The following is a 20,002-nucleotide window of genomic DNA, read 5'->3' as shown; positions in this document are numbered from 1 at the left end:
GTTACTCTTTCACGCAAAAACTACAGAACCGATTACCATGAAATTTGGTATGTAGGTAGCTGAAGACCCAGAATAACACATAGGCTACTTTTTATCCCAGAGTTCCCGCGGGATTGATAGGGTTTCCATGCGGACGAAGTCGCGGGCGGCCTCTAGTACATCATAAAGCCATACTGCCAGCTGAACGTGGCCGTTCCGTCTTTTCGAGACTGTTGGCTCTATCTACCCCCAATATAAGCGTGACTATATTAATGTATGTATTATAACTAAGATGCTCTTTAGAGGTGACTATGTTTGACTTGATGGAAGCTGTACTTGATTTGGAAATAAAAAAAGTCATGACATTAAGATCTCTCACTTCTGAAAATTTGTCTGTCATAAAATGCTTCATTACCATACTACTGGCATTTCTCCTGTGAAAAGAAATTACCCAAAGCGACTATCGTTTGTCTGGAATCCTATATAATCTATTTTAACTGTAAGTGTAAGACCATCGGTTTGCATTCCAATGTATCTAGCTTTTTACTCAGAAAAAGTATTTTGAACGAGGCTGCTATGGGATTTAGTACATTTATACCGGATGGGTTAACCGCTGCATCAAAATAACGTTTCGTGAAAAGAGAACCGCCGCCAACAATCGATATTCTTCTTTTATTGTGGTCGGGCGAATTTCTCAAACCTTCTCCTTCTAATAACAAACATTTTCCTGAAAACGCGAGATAATCTCGGCAAAAACATATATACACACAGGTCAAACTAAAAACTAACTTTTTTTTGAAGGCGATTAAAAATACATTCACATCAGTCGTAAATCCGGTTTTCTTCATAACTCAGTTTGCTTTCGTGAAACTTTAAAATTTCAAAGAAAGGTAAAACACTTATCGAAGTCAAGGTTAATCCCACGTGAATTATATGTTTTGGCATAATACGAATCCTGAATTTACTGAACCGGTATTTACCAGTTTTATGAATTAATAACGAAATCATAGTCCTGTGGTATATAAAAGTTTTATGATAATTTGTAAATTTGTCACTCAATCTTTGTTTGTTTTCAAGTGAAGTAGTTCATTTTTTCAATATGTATTCAAAGGTATTATCTTATTTGTAAAAGCAATATATAAACTCAAAATACTTATTGATTTTGTAAATTAATTTATATAAAAAAAATCATTAACGTTTTTTTTGATAACTTCAATATTCATTTGTACAGATTTTTAACGATTAATCAAATTATAAACTTTTTTAAGAGCCACATGTCTATCTATTTAATCTACTTCCTTTACAATACACCAGTCGTATCGCCAAATATTTTATCTTTGTTATTCTCGAACAAATTTACTAAATTTTTTTTTTACTAGTATGGCTGGAAAATTAACTAGTAGAAAAAAAGTGCATTCGCCCTTAATATATTCTAAATCTTACAGATAGTATTGTTTGCCGCGGTGCTGGTTTTCGTCTCAGCTCGCCCTCAAGATGGACACAAAGAACAGCATGATCATCACGTTGACTACTATGTAAGGTTTAAACTAAATAACTTTTAATAAACTTTAAGCAATTATCTTTCTACTGAAGTAAATCTCGGTTATATATTTTATCATGATTTATCATAATAATTCGAAAACATATTAAACTGGATTGAAATATTTTTTTTACAGGCTATTCCCAAATACACTTACGAATACAAAGTAGAGGACCCCCACACCCACGACAACAAGTACCAGCACGAGACCCGCGACCACGACGTCGTCAAGGGAGTGTACAGTCTGCACCAGCCCGATGGTACAGTCAGAATCGTCCACTACACCGCTGACAAGCACAATGGGTAGGTTCAAGATAACTTTGGAGTCAAATAACCCATACTTATATTATGAATAAGAAAAAAGTTATTTTTTTATTTTTCGAGGTATTTAGCACAAAGATGGAATATATGTACATACCTTCAGGAGTAACATAGGGTACTTTTTCTTTCCAAATATTTTGATGATTTTTATTTTATTTACAGTGTTTCCGTTTATAAAATATGTTAGTTTCCACCATATGTCATCATAGATTTTATAAACGAAAGTAACATATAGTGCCGACACCTGTGCAACTGAAATGAATAAATCCATATCCAATTACATAGGCCTATCTTCTTTTTTTATTTATTATTTTCTGGTAATGGCCCGATCGATAATCACTTTATATTTGTCGTTGTGTGGAAAACATCTTCACAGTTGCATTTTTCCTCTATTGCAGATTCCAAGCCGACGTGAAATATGAGGGCCACGCTAAACACATTGTACCTGAACATCATCATCATCATTAGATATAAGTTTTGTTGTGTTTTAAGAACTTGTTATTTCTTATGTAAGCTACAATAAATTATGAAAAATTTACTTAAACTGAATTGTTTTTTTTCTGATTTATAGGATATTATCAAAGTAAAAATATTATTCGTCAAATAGAACATTCAGTGAAAAAAAGCAATAGAAGTATGAAAGGACAGTAACACTTGGAAAAGTGTAGTGCGCCTTCTCCTTTGGGACAGATTGTACCGATTACAAATTGTACCGATGTTTGCATCAATTTTAAGTATAGAAAATATTTATCTCAACATTATTGAAAACTCAATAATTTTAAGTCCTACTGATGTGACAAGATTTTCGAAAAAACTTTTTTATTTTTATCTTAACCATGTATCCCATTCCCAAACATTTAATATAGTAAATAAATTTTCCGTAAAAGTGGTCGAATATTGGGATGTAATTTAATTGACAATTGAACTTGTAGAAGCCTTATTGTGACAACACAAAGTTTAAGATAACCAGGGAACAAAAAAAAAGTATTTTCGAATTTTAAACTAAAGAAAAATAAAGGTGGAACTCTAAAAAGATATTTCTTATTCTACCTAATCAAAATTATCTCCTGTAACGGAGGTCAAATATTCACATTATTTTTTTTGAAATGGAAATTCGTCTATGGATCTCGTCTAAATCTAGCAAATCTAAGGATATCTAACTTTGAGCTGACAGGCGGCAGATTAATCCCACATAGGCGAACAGTGCTCCATACAGGAGCGGACCTAGCCTGTATAGGAACATTGTAAGCAACTGCTTAAGACCATGGAAAACGTGTCCAGTTTTTAAGCAGTCTTAGCTCTGATCTGGATATTACAGTTATGCCAATACACTGGAGATAACTTGGTAACAGTAACATGCTCATCCAGAAAAGTTGGAGTTTAGTCTAGCGGGTTTTAGGCATCATACAAGGTTGATTTTTGGACCTAGGTAGTACATCGAAAATCATTAATATTGGGTTTTCATATTTGTGATTATGATGATGAAAATGATAGTTCGGTCTTACGAATTAAATTTAAGAAAAGAGGTTGAATAATATAAAAGTATTTCATCATCACCCTAGGCTATAAAAATTCATCATAGATATATTAAAAGCTGACCATGATCATGAACTTATTGTGCCATTTAATTCCAGAACAGAATCAGACCATTTTCTTCACCTACATAATCCTACAAACATGGTTTAACAAGGGAATGCTTCATCTCAGGCACCGAAAAAAACAATTGGGTTTTATTTTGTTTTCATATTTCTACTACAAGTACAGTCAATAACTTATGAAGGTAAACTAACAGACATTTAACAAAAAAAATAATAATGTATAATTAACACATTATTCGGGCGAGTCCGAAACGCCTCTTACAGTGGTCGTCAGACATAAGTTTTCTGTTCGCATCATAGACTTTTTTGTTTGGTAAGTAGCTGCCAATTAATTACGTTTATGGATATAATGTCTTAATAAAAGATTTTTTTAAATAAAAGTGAATTAATAAAATGGCCTCTCCCATCGTAATTTGAATAAACATAAAAAAAATTATGGCGTCAAAATTACATACTTATACATACATATAGTTACGTCTATATCTCTTGCGGGGTAGATAGAGCCAAAGGCCTTGAAAATACCGAAGGGCCACGTTCAGCTGTATGGCCTAATGGTGGAACTGACATTCAAATAGTGACAGTTTGCTAGCCCATCTACAAGACTACAAGAAGGATTCAAGTTTCTTAGCGTTTACCTTATAGTCTTTTACGTCGTGGGTGTTGACGGTACCAAAATTAAAATAAAAATTCTCGAAATGTATTTAATTACATGGGTTGTATTATGTTTTTAACTTATTTATATTGATTTATCTTGTCGTCATCCCTTATAACAGCTTTCGGCAGTTTTATTTAAATAGCACCTAAACCTTTTTATTATAACGCAAGACTATAAAATTTGACCTTAGTTTTTATTCAATGTTATGGTATATTCTACGTAAGGTACCTATAAACTCTAATAGATCCTAGACAGTTTAATTTTGCGTGAGAAAGTTCAGATATACTATGTGTAAGATAGTCATTGGGGTATTTATTATAATATTATAAAACGTTTGTGAACTGACTATGTCAATTTCTGAACGTAACCTAATGGTTACAATTAATTTCGCTCTTAATTTAACTGTCGTCATAAAAAAAATACGTATGAAAGAAAGGTGGGCGGGGACTGTTATGAAATAAGACTACTTACATTTTGTACTTTTTAAAGTCAAGGTCACAATCACTTTCACGTCATTTTTATTACTTGCCAAAAACTGGTTCGGTTTTGAATTACTTACCACAATTTTTTTAAGTTTGATTTTTTCTGTCAGTATAAAAGGACAACTGAATTGTTGGTCATTATCATTTGTCTCATATTTGTCAAAGAGAAAACAACTACAAAACAAAATGCAATTCAAGGTATCACAACATTTCAAATATGTAATTTTTCAATCATTAATACATTATTCAATACATATTTGAATTCAAACTTTCTTCAAAGTATTTTCTTTCTTCAAAGTAAGCTAGATTTAGAAAGAACATCAAAAACCAACTGTTTCCTAATACTCCTTGCGTAATCTACTTTAATACTAACTAAAGTAGATATAATCATACCTAATATAACTTTCGCTAAACTTAAATTTTCATCTGCAAATTTTCTTAAATTGTATGAATCTTGATTTAATTGTCAATTTTTACAGATCTTCGCCCTCGCTATCACTTTGGCCGTTGCCTCCTCGCGGCCTCAAGACAGTCACGGTCACGGTCACGCTTACTCATCTCAGAGCATCGTGTTGCACACACATCACCCAGGCCACGAGGAACACCCAGTTCATCTTGAACATGAACATAAGCCTGTAGTTCTTGTGCATCAGCCTGTACATGTTGAGAAGCATGAAGAAAAGCATGATGATCATCAGGAACACCATGTGGATTATTACGTAAGTTATGAGTAATTTGTAGAAATTATAGTACGTCACAAAGTGAGATAAGAGTGATAAGACTAAGTAGAAGAAGCTTATGAGGTGAAGGTACTTAAATAGCGTATGATAATGAATATGAAAAAGTTGCAGCTAAATTATCGTTTTTTTAATAAGTTCTTTAATAAAATTTTAGGCCATCCCTAAATACGCTTACGAATACAAAGTAGAGGACCCCCACACCCACGACAACAAGTACCAGCACGAGACCCGCGACCACGACGTCGTCAAGGGAGTGTACAGTCTGCACCAGCCCGACGGTACAGTCAGAATCGTCCACTACACCGCTGACAAGCACAATGGGTAAATATTATGTTTTATCTTTCATGGAGTCGCTATTCAAAAGCATGAACTAATTTGCACCGATTGTAGCTTGGCTTAGTTTGTAAATGAGTATTTCATAAAAAAAGGTAGAGATCAATTACACATGATAGAAAAGAATAATTCTTAGCGTATTCACAAATTTCAAAGTAAGCCAGGATTTGCGACGAACTGTTTAAATTTAGATATGTCTATAAAAATGAAATTTTCTTTTTCAGATTCCAAGCTGATGTGAAATACGAAGGCCACGCTAAACACATTGTACCTGAACACCATCATTAGGAACCGACTATTGTTATTTAATTTAGGACTTGTTACTATGTTACGTTATGATCAATTAAATTAAGAAAAGTATTATTTTGTTTAATTACAACTTTATTTACCCCGAACTCAGATCCCGTGGGACAATACACGGGTAAAAATTATCTATTTTTCTTTATGTGTAAAAGTTTATTTATGTGACCTTTTATCAAAATCCTTAAAACCAAGAAACTTGAAATAAGAACGATTTATCGTTTTTATTATTACACACAGAATTGAAGTCAATCATATCCTTTCCTTGAAAATTTATTTTTTAAATAGAAGCCGATCAGCGTTACGATTACTATAGCCTTAGTCAATTAATTCCTAGCCCAATAAAATTTCATATAAGAGAACAATTTTGGAATAAGTAGGTATTTACAAAACAGATTCATTATTCCACAGGCTCATATTCAAGTAATTAACTATTATATAATAAATGCAATATTCTTTATCTTTGGCATACTGATTGGTAGATCAATTGGTCTTGCATAACCAGGTATTATGTTTCTAGTCGAGAACCGTATTACTACCACCTGGTTAATCTGGCCCTCCTATAGAATAAATGGGTTTTATCATTACACAAAATAAATTAACAGTTTAGTTTTCTACAGTTAAGCTTTAAGACTAATAGAGATCATTTACTTGAATAAAAGTAAGCAGCCTGAAATGTCTTTTAATTAAAAAATACTGTTCAAAAAGTTATGGTTGATAACAAAAGTTATTACGTCATCAGTAAGACATCATATTTATTATTTAATATTTTATATTTATGTTAATAAAAATTATTATATTAAATATTTAACTGTTTAAGTACCTACTTAAACAGTTAAATATTTAATATAATAATTTTTGTTTTATGTATGTTATTAGTTTAGGTACCTACCTAAACTAATAACATACATAAATCACGCTCTTTCTCGGAGGGGTAGGTAGAAACTAATAATATTATAATGTTATTTTAAATAAATAAAGTCTCGCCATATTTTTTTGTGCCTCAAATAAGCTGGACGAATATTGCAAGACAATTAAGATTCTAATAAAACATTACAGGTTAAGGTAAACTTACTTAAAATCGTTGATATTAGGCCGATATCAGGTATTGTGACACTCACTTGCCGATATTTAAAAACAGTAAAAAGGTTCAGAGAAATGTGATCGATATTATTATGTACGTGAAGTATGAATGTATGTATGTATATGTATAACACGTGCGTGTAGATGAAAACAAGGTAAGAGCTTTTCGGCAAACATGAAAAACTTGTTGCCTTAAATTTTTAATATCATGCCAACAATTTTTTCAAGAAGTGCCAAAAATATTGCATCTAACCGTAAGAACATCGGTTAGCCCTCAAACCAATGTGGGTATACAGCTAAGCAAAAACAGTTATTTTGAGATAAAGGAACAATGAAAGCACTTTTTTACATTTCAAAACTAGCTTAATAATTGTTTCAGAAGAATGAAAGTTAGTAAAGAGAATGAAGGAGAGTATTTCAAAGAAATATTATTAACTAGCTTTTGCGTGAGGCTCGCATGCATGGCAATTTTCAGAAAAATTTCGCTTAGTCTATGTTACGTAAAATATTTTGCCAGCCTCTGTAACAAATATCATCAAAATCGATACAATCGATTATGTATATTACGAATATGTATATTATACATATTCGTCGGAAGCTGAAATTTTGTAGGAACGTTCCTTGTGTAGATAGTGATTTATCAAGAGAATCCTATCTATCTTTTTAAGGAATTTCTAGCAATGTGATGAACTGCCGTGTGGTTTCCGGCACCAATTAAAAAAAAGAAACGTGGTCATTTTCTTTATCATGGATGTCGCATAAAGCGACTAGGGTATAGGCTTATAAACTTGGTATTCTTCTTTTAGGCGATTGGCTAGCAACCTGTCACTATTTGAATCTCAATTCTATCATCAAACCAAAAAACCTGAGCGTGGTCAATCAGTCTTTTCAAGAAAAATGGCTCTGTCTAGCCCGTAATATATAGACGTGACTATATGTATGTATGTAATGGTACCCAAAAAGTGAATCAGGGGTTGAAAGTGCAACTGGGAGAACGCGAAGATTAAGAGAGATGGGTATTATTAATTATGAAAAATATTACAATTTAAAAGCAGACATCGGCCTACAATGAGACACGGGATGGGAAGTTTGAATCAATCGAATTTCATAACGTTTTTTTCGTTAATGGAAGCTTCGATAAAAATAATCTTAGTGGGAATGACATAAGCTTCGTCTAGCATTTTTAGATATTCTTTTTGAATTAAAAGATAAGGTAAGACTTACATTCTCAAAATGGAATGTATATCAGGAAAAGTATAGTGAAAGCAGTACGCCCAGCCGCTGGTTACAAGAACTGGAGTCAAGGTCGAAATAAATGATATTCTTATGTCATTGGTAATAAACTGGTTGTGTTTTGATATCGCACCACTTTGTATAAATACTCAGTTGGTAATATTTCGTTTATCAGTTGCTGTGTGATATTCAAAGAATAATCATAACAAAAATTAAAATCATGTACTCCAAGGTACTGTAAATTGAATAAAAAGTTCCATAACGAAAAGATTTGTTTACTTATCAAATCAAATAGTTAAAGATTCGACCCAATAATAGTTAAATTAAACTTTAGCTCTTTGACTTCATTACTTATATTAGATTTTATATGTTGTGATAATTAAATATATTAAATCATCACATCTATTCTTGTTTCAACATTATAATCCACATAAAAATAGACATTCCATTGGGAAGTTTCCTAATGGATTTATTAATCAACAATTCCTATTATTCTTCCAACATTGAAAGTTGATAATCATTACTATTTTTTTATCCCAAGGTATTCCTCCTAGCGGCTACTCTTGCCATAGTATCAGCGCGCCCCCAACACGGTCAGGAGCACGGGCACGCGTACTCGTCGCAGAGCATCGTGCTCCACCACAGTCAGCCGCACGAAGTGCACCACGAGCCCGCCCACCACGACCACAAGCAGCTCGTGCTCGTGCACCAGCCCGTGCACGCGCCCGAACACAAGCACGAGGGCCACCATGAAGAACACCATGTAGACTACTATGTAAGACGTTCGTTTTGCCTTGCCTTGACTAGAATTTATACCATTTTTCATAGAAGTTGTAGGTGAAATATATTACGTGCCTTCTCATCTTTTTCCTCCTGGCGTTAATTTAAATTACACCCTTAATTTTTTCTGTTACATAATATTAACTTTCTTCTCTAGGCCATACCTAAATACGTTTACGAATACAAAGTAGAGGACCCCCACACCCACGACAACAAGTACCAGCACGAGACCCGCGACCACGACGTCGTCAAGGGAGAGTACAGTCTGCACCAGCCCGACGGCAGGATCAGGATAGTCAAGTACACCGCCGACAAACACAATGGGTACGTTACTTTACTGAAAGTTAAATTTCATAAAGAGAAATTACTATTTCTTTTGTGTTTATAAATTATTTAAATTTACAATGATTAATCCTAAAATACTGCTGTGATTTAACAAGTATATTGTAAATAGAAACGTTACAAGAAGAAGACTAAGACGAATGAACTTTGATAAAATCTAGAAAGACTAGGCGTCGTAAAAGTCAGATCGATTACTCGAAACCGGGGCGCTTGCATGAAGAGAGTGAATGGATGAAAGAAGTATGAAGGAATCGTAACAAGTGGAAAGCCTCTAAATAGGTACCCCTCCAAAAAAGAGGTGTGATTTTATTTAAGTAAGATTTTATAATATATGGCATTATTTACAGATTCAACGCCGAAGTCCACTACGAGGGTCACGCTCAACACATCGTGCCAGAACATCATCATCACCACTAAACAACTGATACTGTGATATCCAACGCTAGATTAAGGACTCCTGTTGTGTTATTTTGTTGTAAATATTAAAATCTTAAAATACAAAAATTACTTGATTATTTTATTTAAACGAGAGATAATAGTTATGTTTCCCTATGCTACCTGAATCATTTCTTTTTATCTCTTAGACATTTTTATTTCGATTACCCTTTCGTTCATGGCAACAACCTGTGTCATTAATTGTATGATTTAATATAAACGTTTTAATTTAATATCAAAGAAAAGTATGGTATGTTCATATCATTCAGTATTTTTTATTAGCAGAAATTTTCATCTAGTAGAGACAACATCTTTATTATCTTGTTTTTCACATTTATCCTTTAATTCGTTCTCAATTGTTACTAATATTGGTTTCATTTGAACTGACATGCCGGGAAACTTGTTATGTTCACCTGTCGAACAATAAAAAATTGCATTCATTGTATCGATTTTAATTTTACATTTAATGGATTCACTAGATTTTATTTGACCTACAGATTTTGAAAGTAATAACGTTAAGAACGAAGATTTTACTGCCTCAGATATTTGATGTCTGCATTAATTATTTGAGTACTTAATTGAAATTAGGACACTATTTTTCTGATTTCTATAGAATTAAGTCAACAATATTGTTGTTTAATAAATTAATGCCTGTCTTTGTATGACCGCAACTTGATTGACTACGTGAAGTGCAGTTGCGATTTCTAACGGTCAGGCAACCTTTGCGATATACCGGAGAATAAATAATTCCATCTAAAATCATATTATCCCAATTCCAAGTAATATTATAAATTAGAAAGCAAAATTCTTTGTAACCGTTTCACAGGTATAACATTGGAGCCTATTTGAATGAAACTTGATACTAATAACGTGAAAAAGGATACAGCATATTTTTTTGGTTACCTACGGGATCGTAAGTGACAGTAAGTTTCCAGTATTTAGTCTTGATAGTAAGAAAGTAAGTTTAAAATATATGTAAGTATAACGTCTTTTACGTGTATCTGATAAACTTGTATAACTAAATAAATAAAAAAATATATACGGGAAAAATTACCCAAACTATTTGCATATTTAAGTACATGGCATTAATAGTTATAAGTGAAAGAGATTTTTTATGTCGGTTGACTACCTACCTCTCTGCCCACTTATTCACGAACGTTGACAAGGCATATCTTATTTTCTCTCTTTTTAACACTTTAGATTATCTTAAAGATAGAAAGAGAGAGAAGCTTATTAGCATTTGCGACTAAGCCCTCTTTTTTTCCTGCCCTGCGGAGGTATAAGTTGATCGCCTACACTCTACAGAATAATTTAAAAGAAAATATTTGATATCTTATTTCAGACCATTGCTTATGATATTGCCTCTTACGAATATTAAGCTAAATATTCAGTGATTAACTAAGTAAATATTAAAGAGAAATGTAGGTTTACATACCAGAAAAGGAAATACAAAATAAAAACTTTTTAAAACACTTGTGCGTCTGTATGAGCTAATTTTACAGCCAGTTACGTTCTAAAGCTATTAAACTGATTTTTTAGAAGTTGTTAGCTCAGTAATAATAATAATGATTCATACATTTATTTTAAGTATATTTAACTCCGCCGGCGTGATAAATACCCTATGTCCGTTTCTTTAGTTAAAATTATATCATCAAATTATATTAAGAACGGTTACGTGGTAGAGGTAACAAACAAACGAACTACTTTCGTGTTGATTATAGGGATAAGTTGTAAGTAATGGTTTGAATCCATTGTATTAGCTTCCATTAAGTTTTGCAAAACATGATTGGGAATAAAGGTAAGGTAAGTATAACAAAATTAACAGTATGTAATATTTGAACACTATCTACTACTTTATTCATCAAATCCAATAAATTGTATCGCGTTTTCTTTTTATGTAGGTACAATAAAGAGTTTACAAAAAAAAAAAAAACAAATGAGCTACCATAGAAACCGGAATCTTTTTATTTAGAGAAGCTTTCCAAAGATCTCAGCTATGGAGCCATAGAAATATATAAAGAGGCTGATTGATTGATATGTCAGTTCACAGCTGAAACCGCTAGGTCAAGAGATTTCATATATGGCATGTATCAAAGAGAATGAGATTTTTTATTGTAATGGTGTGATCCGAGGACTCATTTTAGCAGATTTATAAGCCATAAATTATTACATTTAATGAAAGTAGAAGAACAAAATATCAGAGTTCATAACTTGATGGTAGGAATCGTGTATTGTAGTAGGATTTCAGGTAATTTCTGTGTATTCGTTGGGATCATAATCATACTTAATTAGAGCTTACCTAACTTTAAATGATTGCCTATGACGATCGATTACATTTATGTTTCTCTAATAATTTCAACGAGAGAATTTTTACTTTTATAGTTACAAATAAAGAAACCAAAACCTTCTTACTTTACTGAATTGTTAAATTTTACTTTAACAAGTCGATATGATGGTCTTCATCTAAATATTATATATTATTATTTATTACATTTTTTTTTTTAATACAGTTTCATAGCAGCCTTATCAAACAAATCTCTTGATAAGAAGGAGAGTTACTAAATAGTGACATACCCGACCCACGCATTTCGTTGCAGCTGATTCGAACTAAAGTCAAGGCCAAATTTATATTTTCTTATGTAATACATTAATTACAATTTCTCTTACTGGTTACTGAAATAACTGGTTCAGGTCTTTTGATACATGTGTTCGAGTATAAAATCAGCTAATACGATTTTAAATTATTAGTTACATTCCAGTTGTTAAGAGGAACAAAGTCAAAATGTACTCCAAGGTACAAACAATATTAAACATGAAATTAATTTTATTCACTGTTCATTTAAAATATTCATTATTTTATTAATCAACTTTAAATAATTTACTGTAAAATACATTTATTCCAAAATCCCCGTCGTATCTAAACGTTTGCATAATATTCATATTTGATTTAATAATTTCATTTTAATTTAATATATTAAAATAATATTTACCTACTACAATTGTGACTTTTTGTAAATTTAATGATTAAACTACATTATACTTGTGGCCAAAGATGACTATTATAAATATTATATAAATATTTTTAAAAAATTTGACTACACCATCCTTTTATATTAGGTATTTATTTTCGCCGCCGTTTTGGCTATATCTTCCGCACGGCCGCAACACGGTCAGGAGCACGGGCACGCGTACTCGTCGCAGAGCATCGTGCTGCACCACAGTCAGCCGCACGAAGTGCACCACGCGCCCGCCCACCACGACCACAAGCAGCTCGTGCTCGTGCACCAGCCCGTGCACGCGCCCGAACACAAGCACGAGGAACATCATGCGGAACACCACGTTGATTATTATGTAAGTTAAATAGAATTTAGTAATGATTAAGATTTAAACTGGATTAAGGTGCAAAAGAGTAACAAAGATCAGACAGGAGTAGCTTTGTGTAATTACCATGCATCATAGCTGTATCATGGAGGAATAGATTGAAAACATACAGCGAGCTAGTTTTATCCCACAGCGAGATATTTCTGCAAATACCATTTCGTGAATTTTAATGCTGCTAGATCAAACGTCTTTTAGGGGTCGTGAAATACATTTGATTGTATTAAGATAGACCTACTTATAAATCTAATATGCTTATCTTTCTCTTTGATTTAGGCCATCCCTAAGTACACTTATGAGTACAAAGTAGAGGACCCCCACACCCACGACAACAAGTACCAGCACGAGACCCGCGACCACGACGTCGTCAAGGGAGAGTACAGTCTGCACCAGCCCGACGGCAGGATCAGAATCGTCAAGTACACCGCCGACAAACACAATGGGTACGTTGTTTTTATTTTAGTTTTCAATTAATTAAATTTTTTTTTATAATCGAGTAAGTATTCAACAAGATAAATTGTGTATTTGTTATGATTTTGATATTGCCACTTTATTTTGAAAAGCGTTTAAATTTCGGGAACCTTAGATACTTAGGATAAATCGCTGTTAAAAAAACGAAGCAACGAAGAAATATTTAACGAAGTGCTCTTAACAAGAAATAGATGATATGGTTAGTGAAAAGAAAATAAGGAAAATAACAATTTTGTTTACAGATTCAATGCCGAAGTCCACTACGAGGGTCACGCTCAACACATCGTGCCAGAACATCATCATCACCACTAAACAACTGATACTGTGATATCCAACGCTAGAATAAGGACTGTTGTGTTATTTTGTTGTAAATATTAAAAAAGATGAGATAAATATAACGACATTTCTTTTATTTTCTAATAAGTATATTAAGAGTTTAAATCGTGAAGAATATTAAGACAAACATCAGAACATAATAAAAGTGAATAATACTTATAACCATTATGCACGCCAAAAGAACTGGGAATATTATGAAAAAGATAAAATTTTTGGCCTGCATTAAGTTTAAGAGATAATGATAGATTGCACGTTGAAAGAAGTCTAAACTACTCGTATCGTGGTAATATAATCATTAGTTAACGATTATTTGTTTTGAGACTTGGCTGCTGATTATCTTCTAGATCAAAATCACCAAATTTGAACACCTTAAAAATCCTGAAAGCATAAAAACGGAATAATATTTTACTAAGTATATAATTCTGATCTATTCAAGTCAGTAAACCAAAAAATATATAAAAACATTTTTTTTAATGCTAAATTCAATATTAATACTTACTTCGCATGCGTTCTAGCTTGGTACTGTTTTACCCTTTAGTATAGGTATTCCACTGTTTTATTGAAATTCTTTGAATATTATAAATATGTATGTTGATTCTTGTATTATTTTGCTACTACAATTATTTAAGCTACTTCCTTATGTTTAATCTGGTTTCTGAAATTCTAAATCATCATTAAAATATTCATTTTCAATTTTTCTATAGATAACTTACGAGATAATTTCAATGATTATTAACAAAAATTAAAAGTAAAAAATACTTGAGGCATTAAGATACAAAAATATATAATACTAATCTATTGATGCCACTAAAGGCAAAAGTAAGCGTGAACATGCATCTATTCATGAATCGTAAGATGAATTTTAAAATTAATATAATCTGTAAAGCACTAGCCCTGGGAATATATACATATATTCCCATACATATATACCAGGGCATACATATAGTCACGTCTGTACGTACGTGATTATATGTATGTAAATGTATATATTTAGACTATGAGATCTGTCTACAGTAGACAGACGGAGAGACAGTCTTGAAAAAGTCTGAAGGGCTACGTTCAGCTGTGAAAGTACGTACACGTTACTGTAGAAGAGAGACGTAATGTATACTTACTTGAAGGCTTCGAAGAATTTTCGGTAATAGATATTCATAAAGTTTTGAATGTTTTTCTTCGTTATTATAATGAAATGTTGGTAAATAAGTTTGTCGCTGAAAAAATAAATGCAAAAAATTAAAGTAAACAATATCTAAATTATTTAATCTGATTTATGTGAAATGGGCGAATTACCAGTTAATTTATATTTCCCAATAAAAGGTTATGTGAACTGAACAACTAATAAGTATGAATTAAATCTTTGTCTTACAGTACTTAAAAAAGTAAAATATACTTTTTCTTTTTCATATTTGGATTGTAAAATATGTATGTAATTTTGTGGAACTTACCCCATAATCATGTTTCAAGTATCTACTTTCAAACTTTTGCTTTTCATTGTTTCGTTCATGAAACCCATATTCTTCATTCTGTTGATCCTTAAAAAATAGCTTATGAACATTTTGTTAACAATTCAAAAAATAATTATATTGCATTTGTATCGATTTACGTAATTTTTGTGTTTTTGTGCCGTGTGGTTCCCGGCACCAATACAAAAAAGAATAGGACCAGTCATCTCTTTCCCATGGATGTCGTAAAAGGCGACTAAGGGATAGGCTTACAAACTTGGGATTCTTTTGTAGGCGTTGGGTTAGCAACCTGTCACTATTTGAATCTCAATTCTATCATTAAGTTAAATCTGAACGTGGCCATTCAGTCTTTTCAAGTCTGTTGGCTCTGTCTACCCCGCAAGGGATATAGACGTGACCACATGTATGTATGTATGTACGTAATTTTAGGTAGGACCATCATCCTCTTGGCGTTAATCTTGTAATTCATTCAGGTTTCTAGGGTAAAAATGGATACTAAAAGTGAAATGTCATTATATTACTTACGTAATAATATCGATGATAACTATGTGTTTTGGGTATGTTATGATTATCATAAAGATTGGAACTTCTCTCAATAAGTTTATAAATTTTATCCTTTATCGATTGATACTCAGTATTTTTAAAACTTTCTTAAAAACCATTATGAGAACAATCAGTCTGATATATGGTAAAATAAGCTTTATATATAATAAGTTTAGATAGTAATAAGTTTTTACTTATACTGGTAATCGCTAATTTTAATATTATTTATTATATATATTATTAATGTCTGAGTGAAGGAAGAACCCTTTTAACAGAGTTGCTACTAAAAGTGCCCAATTGATAATAAATTCTTAATTCATTTATCAGACATATGTACCTACATAAAGGTATGACAGGGTATAAAAGTTGTGTATTCCTGTATGCTGCGCCGATGGGCATACAAAAAATTATTAACATGCTGTCATATTGCTTTATAAATACATTTGAAAATAATCGAAAAATATGTGTGGCGTTACTCCGTGAGAGTTACCTCAGTATATATAAAAAATATATATTTTCCTACTTACATAATAATTATAAGGCTTATTATGTTGACGATGTTCATACACATAAGGTCTTGGCATATTGTTGATTTCATAATTGTGATTCTCCAATTGAATATCTGGGCGACGCTTAGGTGGATTTATTGGATTGTATCCCTCATTTCTTGCATGGTCCTGAAAGTTTATAAATTATAATTTAAACATGTTCAATATCTTTGGTTTCCAGTTTGTATCGAAAGTTCCTACATTATAAATAACCTTTTTCTTTTACCGAAAAGAAACCGTAAAGTGGAAAGACCAGGGTTAGGTCAAGAAACCAACGAGCTTGCATGAAGAGAGTTATAAAAGAGTGGGAAAAAAGACGGAAAAAGTAGTCTTTGCCTACGCCTCCGGAAAAGAGGCATGCATAATTTTATGCATGTATGTATATTTGATGTACAATCTGTCCTAAAATCTAATGTAAAGGGGAGGAGATACTTGGACAAGTTATACTTACTTTATGACCTTGGTAGTGATATCTGTCCTCATATCGTTTTGGTAAGTGGTATACGTCATCTTCATAATAAGATGAGTGAGATGAGTAAACCTTTTTATTGCAATTGCAAGGAATGACTGATCTTACTGTTACTAAATATATAACTAGTAAACACAAGACCTGGAAATTTCAAATACATTCTTCAAACTATTTTAAAAGCAGGTTTTCAGTGAGAAATGAAAATAATCATTTAGTTATTGCCACTTAGTTAAAATTTTCTACAGCATATGCAAAAACTTGAGCATTTCAATACGCAACTTAGTGATCTTTTAAAAAAATTTAATATTGCAATTTTCTAATTTTATAAAAAATATGAGGTTATTTCCAATAAATAACTACCTGAAGCCACATCTTGAAAGATTTAGTAGTTGCACTGTAATCCTCTTTACCGACTGAAATATACTACAGATTGCAATCATACTAATATGAATAATTGGCAAATCAAGGACTCGATCGGTTTCACTAGAAACACGCCATTATTAAATAAGTTAGTAATTAAATATGTACTTGCTTTTCAATGCAAAATGTATCAATTTTTCATATTAAAATATTTTTGTTATAATATTATATGTTTGATATTAAAACTGTAAACCAATTTATGTCTTGAATGGATAATTTTACGAAAAAACATTTTTAATATTTTTTTAATTAACGATATATATATAGATACACATAATTTTTAATCATTTATGGGATAGACAGCAATAGCAAATTTAGCGAAAAAAATTTCTTACATCATGTTAAATTGCATGAGTAATTCATTCATGATACCACTGGATCTACAATGAGTAAATAAAAAGACCTTTCAGTATATACTTTTAACATTTATTGTATCAAATATATAATAAAAAAACTAAATAGTATATTATTTTAACAGCCGTCATATCAATTGTAAATAATTAAAAAATTAATGTTGTTATTATGTCAGTAATGATGATGGTGAGGAATCATGTGATGAGTACTGTGCTTAACCGTTGCATGAAACCTGAAAGAATTTCAATAGAACTAATGAAATAATGTTAGTAATTATTTATAACTTTTTGCACCAATACACATACAGGCAAACAGATTATACAAAATGGACGACTAATACACAAACATAACTAAAAAAGGTGTAAATAATGACATACCTTTCTTGGTTAAAATTATTCTAATAAAAAAAACCTCCTCTTTAAAGTTGATTAAAAATATTAATTAACTCACCCGCTATGTTTATCGCTGTGGTAGTGGACAATCCTCTCGGAACCATCAGGCTCATGCAGGGAGTAGTAACCCTTGACGACATCACCGTCCCTGGTTTCGTGTTGGCTCTTGTGGTCGCCGGTGTGGTGGTCTGACACTTTGTAGTCGAACTCGTATTTTGGGCGAGCCTACAGGAAAAGGGAACGAAAATTCAAGTAAGTTGAATGTCCCATCTTTGGAAAATTAAAATTTTCCAAAGTATAGTGGTTTTATATACATTAGTATGTACAAAAAAGGAAACCAAGAACCGAAAAATTAATACAACCTCAGATTGTTCCTGAAGTGAATATTCTATCTAATAAGCTAGAGATATAACTAAGATAAGTAACTACACAAGTAACAAATTTAAGTACTATAAAAGATCTAAGAGTGATCTAGAACGTATAGTATATAGCTATAGTGTGTTTCACACTAGATATTGCTAAATATCTATATGAATATGACTCTTTTATATAAGTTTATAAGTGGTAAAATTTAAGTTAATATAATAAATAATAATAAAAAAAATATTGAACTTACATAGTAATCAAAATGGTGATGTCCATGTCCATGTCCATGATGACCATAATACACAGGATGGGGATGACCATCATGACGAGAGATATGTTGAGAAGAGAACGCGTGGCCGTGGCCGTGTCCGTGATGACCCTGGTCATGACTATGATGACCTCGGCCATGGTTATGATGACCATGGCTATGGCCAAAATGACTAAACACAGGATGATGATGGCCATCATGCCGGGAAATATATTGGGATGAAAATGCGTGACCGTGACCGTGATAATGAGCCGCTGCCACGGTCAAGATGGTCAGGAGAGTGATAACCTAGTAAATAAAATAAAAATATGAAAGTTAAGAGAAATAAATGACTTATTTTAAAGTTAAAAGCTATTAATAATTTTAAATAACAAATCGTTAATAGTTGGTATTTTATTTTAGTTGCCTTTATTTTTTTAAGTTACCTTAAACAACATTTTTTTTGTGTTTTGTCAATTGTCTCGGAATATTGAATGATATATAATAATGAAATATCGCGATTTATATATCACACAATCATATCAATAGGTATACGTATAAGGCAATATTGTTCATTCTAAGTTGTTAGCAATTAACAATTTCACACTCAAATGTACGTTATTTGAGCCATTTCGTAAAGTTATTGTTTTTCACTTTTGGTGTACAATGACATTGTTGTTTGACCTTGAAAGTACATAGCGGACCCCAGGCCTAGATCAAACAAAAACAAGATTGAAAAAGTTAGTAGATATTACAAAGTTGTAGTTCCTACGAATTACATTCCATGATTAGGTATACTAAGGTAAACGGTTGTTTTTGATGCCTGCTAAACTGGCAGTCTGCTTTATTTTTAATTCCATGCAGATAACATGATTATCGATAGATGCAAACCGCAACGAAATTCCGCAGACTGATTCATAAAGAAAGAAAAGTAAATATCTTTGAATTAATTTCATAGAAATGACATTTGAACAAGGTATATTTTTTGCGATATCACAGAGGCACTGCCGAGGAATGATCACGTTCATCGTCTCTAGTCCAATGTAATTAGGTAATTCAAGTTTACCGCTTTGGATCCAATCTTATATTATTTATTTCAGTAGGTAATTGAAAATAACGTGTATAATTTTTTCACAAGAATGAATTGAATTTTTTCAACAGATGAATATTCATGTCTTGCTAAGCTCAGGTTAA

The 20,002-nt window shown here is 32.0% G+C and overlaps 5 protein-coding genes across 5 annotated transcripts; 4 read left to right on the top strand and 1 right to left on the bottom strand.

Annotated features, from left to right (window-relative positions):
* Window positions 1-1,078: 1,078 nt before the first annotated feature.
* LOC106132001 (cuticle protein 19-like) lies at window positions 1,079-2,308 on the top strand. Its single transcript, XM_060945100.1, has 4 exons — window positions 1,079-1,090; window positions 1,425-1,514; window positions 1,656-1,822; window positions 2,239-2,308. The coding sequence occupies exons 1-4, from the start codon at window positions 1,079-1,081 to the stop codon at window positions 2,306-2,308; spliced, it is 339 nt and encodes a 112-aa protein (XP_060801083.1).
* Window positions 2,309-4,380: 2,072 nt separating this feature from the next.
* LOC132901911 (histidine-rich glycoprotein-like) lies at window positions 4,381-5,936 on the top strand. Its single transcript, XM_060945098.1, has 4 exons — window positions 4,381-4,401; window positions 5,055-5,294; window positions 5,470-5,636; window positions 5,873-5,936. Exons 1-4 carry the CDS (start codon window positions 4,381-4,383, stop codon window positions 5,934-5,936), a joined length of 492 nt encoding a protein of 163 aa, XP_060801081.1.
* A 2,548-nt stretch (window positions 5,937-8,484) lies between these two features.
* On the top strand, window positions 8,485-9,803 carry LOC106132012 (histidine-rich glycoprotein-like). Its single transcript, XM_013331313.2, has 4 exons — window positions 8,485-8,496; window positions 8,806-9,039; window positions 9,202-9,368; window positions 9,734-9,803. Exons 1-4 carry the CDS (start codon window positions 8,485-8,487, stop codon window positions 9,801-9,803), a joined length of 483 nt encoding a protein of 160 aa, XP_013186767.2.
* A 2,800-nt stretch (window positions 9,804-12,603) lies between these two features.
* Window positions 12,604-13,982, top strand: LOC106132021 (histidine-rich glycoprotein-like). Its single transcript, XM_013331325.2, has 4 exons — window positions 12,604-12,615; window positions 12,939-13,172; window positions 13,476-13,642; window positions 13,913-13,982. The coding sequence occupies exons 1-4, from the start codon at window positions 12,604-12,606 to the stop codon at window positions 13,980-13,982; spliced, it is 483 nt and encodes a 160-aa protein (XP_013186779.2).
* A 3,992-nt stretch (window positions 13,983-17,974) lies between these two features.
* On the bottom strand, window positions 17,975-19,026 carry LOC106132030 (cuticle protein 7-like). The gene is made up of 4 exons (XM_060944998.1): window positions 18,961-19,026; window positions 18,812-18,916; window positions 18,254-18,420; window positions 17,975-18,035 (listed from the first exon to the last, which is right to left on the bottom strand). The coding sequence occupies exons 1-4, from the start codon at window positions 19,024-19,026 to the stop codon at window positions 17,975-17,977; spliced, it is 399 nt and encodes a 132-aa protein (XP_060800981.1).
* Between the last annotated feature and the right edge of the window lie 976 nt (window positions 19,027-20,002).

The sequence above is a fragment of the Amyelois transitella genome, chromosome 7, assembly GCF_032362555.1.
Source record: "Amyelois transitella isolate CPQ chromosome 7, ilAmyTran1.1, whole genome shotgun sequence".
NCBI lineage: Eukaryota > Metazoa > Arthropoda > Insecta > Lepidoptera > Pyralidae > Amyelois > Amyelois transitella.
This window is presented reverse-complemented; position numbering and strand designations above follow the sequence as displayed.